The sequence below is a fragment of the Pyxicephalus adspersus genome, unplaced genomic scaffold (genome assembly GCF_032062135.1).
Source record: "Pyxicephalus adspersus unplaced genomic scaffold, UCB_Pads_2.0 Sca3579, whole genome shotgun sequence".
Classification (NCBI taxonomy): Eukaryota; Metazoa; Chordata; class Amphibia; order Anura; family Pyxicephalidae; genus Pyxicephalus; species Pyxicephalus adspersus.
The window spans coordinates 1-2,523 of record NW_027320584.1 but is presented as its reverse complement, the minus strand read 5'-3'; the positions used below and the strand labels follow the sequence as shown (position 1 = coordinate 2,523).

The 2,523-nt window shown below is 37.7% G+C and overlaps 1 protein-coding gene across 1 annotated transcript; it reads right to left on the bottom strand.

The window, feature by feature from the left end:
• Positions 1-326: 326 nt before the first annotated feature.
• On the bottom strand, positions 327-2,092 carry LOC140321417 (uncharacterized). Its single transcript, XM_072398185.1, has one exon. It carries the CDS (start codon positions 1,731-1,733, stop codon positions 1,113-1,115), a length of 621 nt encoding a protein of 206 aa, XP_072254286.1. The 5' UTR covers positions 1,734-2,092; the 3' UTR covers positions 327-1,112.
• Positions 2,093-2,523: the final 431 nt, after the last annotated feature.

The window sequence follows — 2,523 nt, the reverse complement described above, 5'->3', positions numbered from 1 at the left end:
TTATTGACCAGGACCAGAAGATCTGAACTTATTCCGGACTATTCTGGAAAACATTAACTGCCTTGTCATGCACAAATAGTTCTACAACTGCAGTAAAGTAAAGAATATCAAAAGAATTACTTAAGGTAGGATACATTTCAGCAGCTTTAACACCAGTCAATGACCCTAAATTATTGTCAATCAGGGACAAGTGTTTGTCAATTATTTCCTATTAGGTTGTTTTACTACACAATGTTGTCAATGGATAGGTCATTGTATGAGGGATGTCTAGAGAGCAGGACATCAATGAGAAAACTCATTGAAACATTATTAAAAATAACATAATACTAAGTCACACATCTTTAATTATAGGATACAGCAGATTCTGGATTTAGCATAACAGATTGCAGGTTTCCCATGTGAACAAGAAGCAGAAAACTGCTGATGGGTCAAAGTGCATTGTTTGTGACAACTGGTTTGCTGTCTGAAACACAGATAAGTAGAATATAGTTTCCTATTACAGGAAATAAATCCTGTGGAACATATTTTACTTTTCATTCAAACAACAAAAAAAAAAACTTTGTTACATAACTGTTCATATTGCATATTTAGTACTGATTTTTCAGTTTTTACTGGAGTTCTCCAGTAATAAACCAGAGGCCATAATCGTATTACCCAGCCAAACATGAATATTTTTCAGTTCGACTGACCCAATGCTGGAGCCTAACCCCTGACTGTCTCTAATCAATGCTTTAGTATTCCTCTATTTATCATCTTCTACTCCTGGCTTTTCTCAGATGAGTGTTTTGAGGTTCCATCTCTTTCCACTTTCTGAGGCAGTAGCTGGCTTGCCTATACACAACAAAGCACGAGAGGGAGGTTGCAAAATACATTATCGTTAGACAACAGTAAGGCCAGAAAAATACAACCAGAATGGACTATTAGAACTCTTTAACAAAGTTAAACTTTTTTTGACTGTAGCACAGTTGCAACATTTCCTGGATAGCATTAGCAATTGGTTGATCTTTATTGTTGCCTAGAATTACTCTTCAAGCCTCTTTAGGTCAAACTATATATTTGGCAATGCATGAAGTAAAATCACAGTACACTGATGAATTGAATGAAGCCACTTTCTAGATTTTGGAGTGAACTCTCCGGTGTCTAATAAGATGTGAACTGCGGAAAAAGCATTTGCCACACTCTGTGCAAGTGTAGGGCCGCTCTCCGGTGTGAACTTTTTGGTGCCTGACGAGATCAGAACTGTGTCGGAAGCTTTTTCCACACTCTGTGCAAACGTAGGGACGCTCTCCTGTATGTACTCTTCTGTGTATTATGAGATTGGAGCTGTTTATGAAGCTTTTCCCACACTCGTTGCACACATATGGACGCTCTCCAGTGTGGATTCTCTGGTGCATTACAAGGTAAGCGCTACTGATAAAACTCTTGTTGCATACTTTGCACACATGGGGTCTTTCACCTGTGTGAGTTCTTTGGTGGATGATCAGACTGGCATTTTGGGTAAAACACTTGCCACAAACTGAGCAAAGAAAAGATCTAGCAGGTTTGGCCACTTTAGTTTCTGAGTTAGCTTTTGTTTTACTTCCCATTAAAGTGCCATCAGCTCCTTCAGTATTTGCACTTCCACTCGTCACATATTTTCTTCTTCGACGTCCTCTCTGTGTTTTTGTTTCTGTTGTCTTCTCTTCCTGCGTTTCATGGTTTGTGGGGTTTTCTTGTCCCTTAGCATTTTTCATTGCAAGTGTTGATAAGTATGGTTTCTTTACATTGGTGCTTGCATTAGATGGATTTCCACTCTCTCTTGATGGCACACTGGGTGTTTTACATGCTTCTGTTGATTTGACACCTAATGAGGAAACAGATTCATTCAAAATAAATTGTGCTAAAATTTGGTCAGTCAGTTAAATAACTTTTTGTAGCAAGTTCCTTTCTACAGTATTTGATGTGTATGTATGTGACAGTATAACCATACAGTTTACAGTAAGGACCAAAGACATTAGAAATCCATATACATATATACAAAGGAGTAGAGCATGTTCACCTCATGAAGTGAATTTTCATTTACCTTCAGTAAACAGAATTGTTGCTTGCACAGGAATGATTAACTGAAGGCAGCAGAACTTACATTTTATCACCAAGCTTTACATTTAGAAAACCCACCTAGAACAGTGCATGAAATGAAGCTGTGCTGACTTCAATCATCCTATCATGTGCAAGCCAAAATTCTCTTAATGGTCATTTATACTTCACCTCATAGCAAAGTGGAGGTTTTCTACTCCTTTTGTAAACTAATTCTACAGATGAGCAGCAGAATTCGAGGGATTCTCTTTACTGGAAACATTTAAAAGAAATTATAAAAGACTGGTTGTCTCTGGCTTTAAAAAGCGGTCACAAAACTAGGACATGCAGATTAGAAAGTCATGGTAAAGTTATAACTGATACATATTTGTTCCAAGTCAGTGGCTCAGAATTAAGCTGTTGGATAAGCATAACAGCCAGACAACTAGCAGACTCCATATTCACTGA

Bases quoted from the DNA above. Each gene is read 5' to 3' on its own strand.
- LOC140321417 (XM_072398185.1), bottom strand. From the start codon at position 1,733: ATGAAAAATGCTAAGGGACAAGAAAACCCCACAAACCATGAAACGCAG.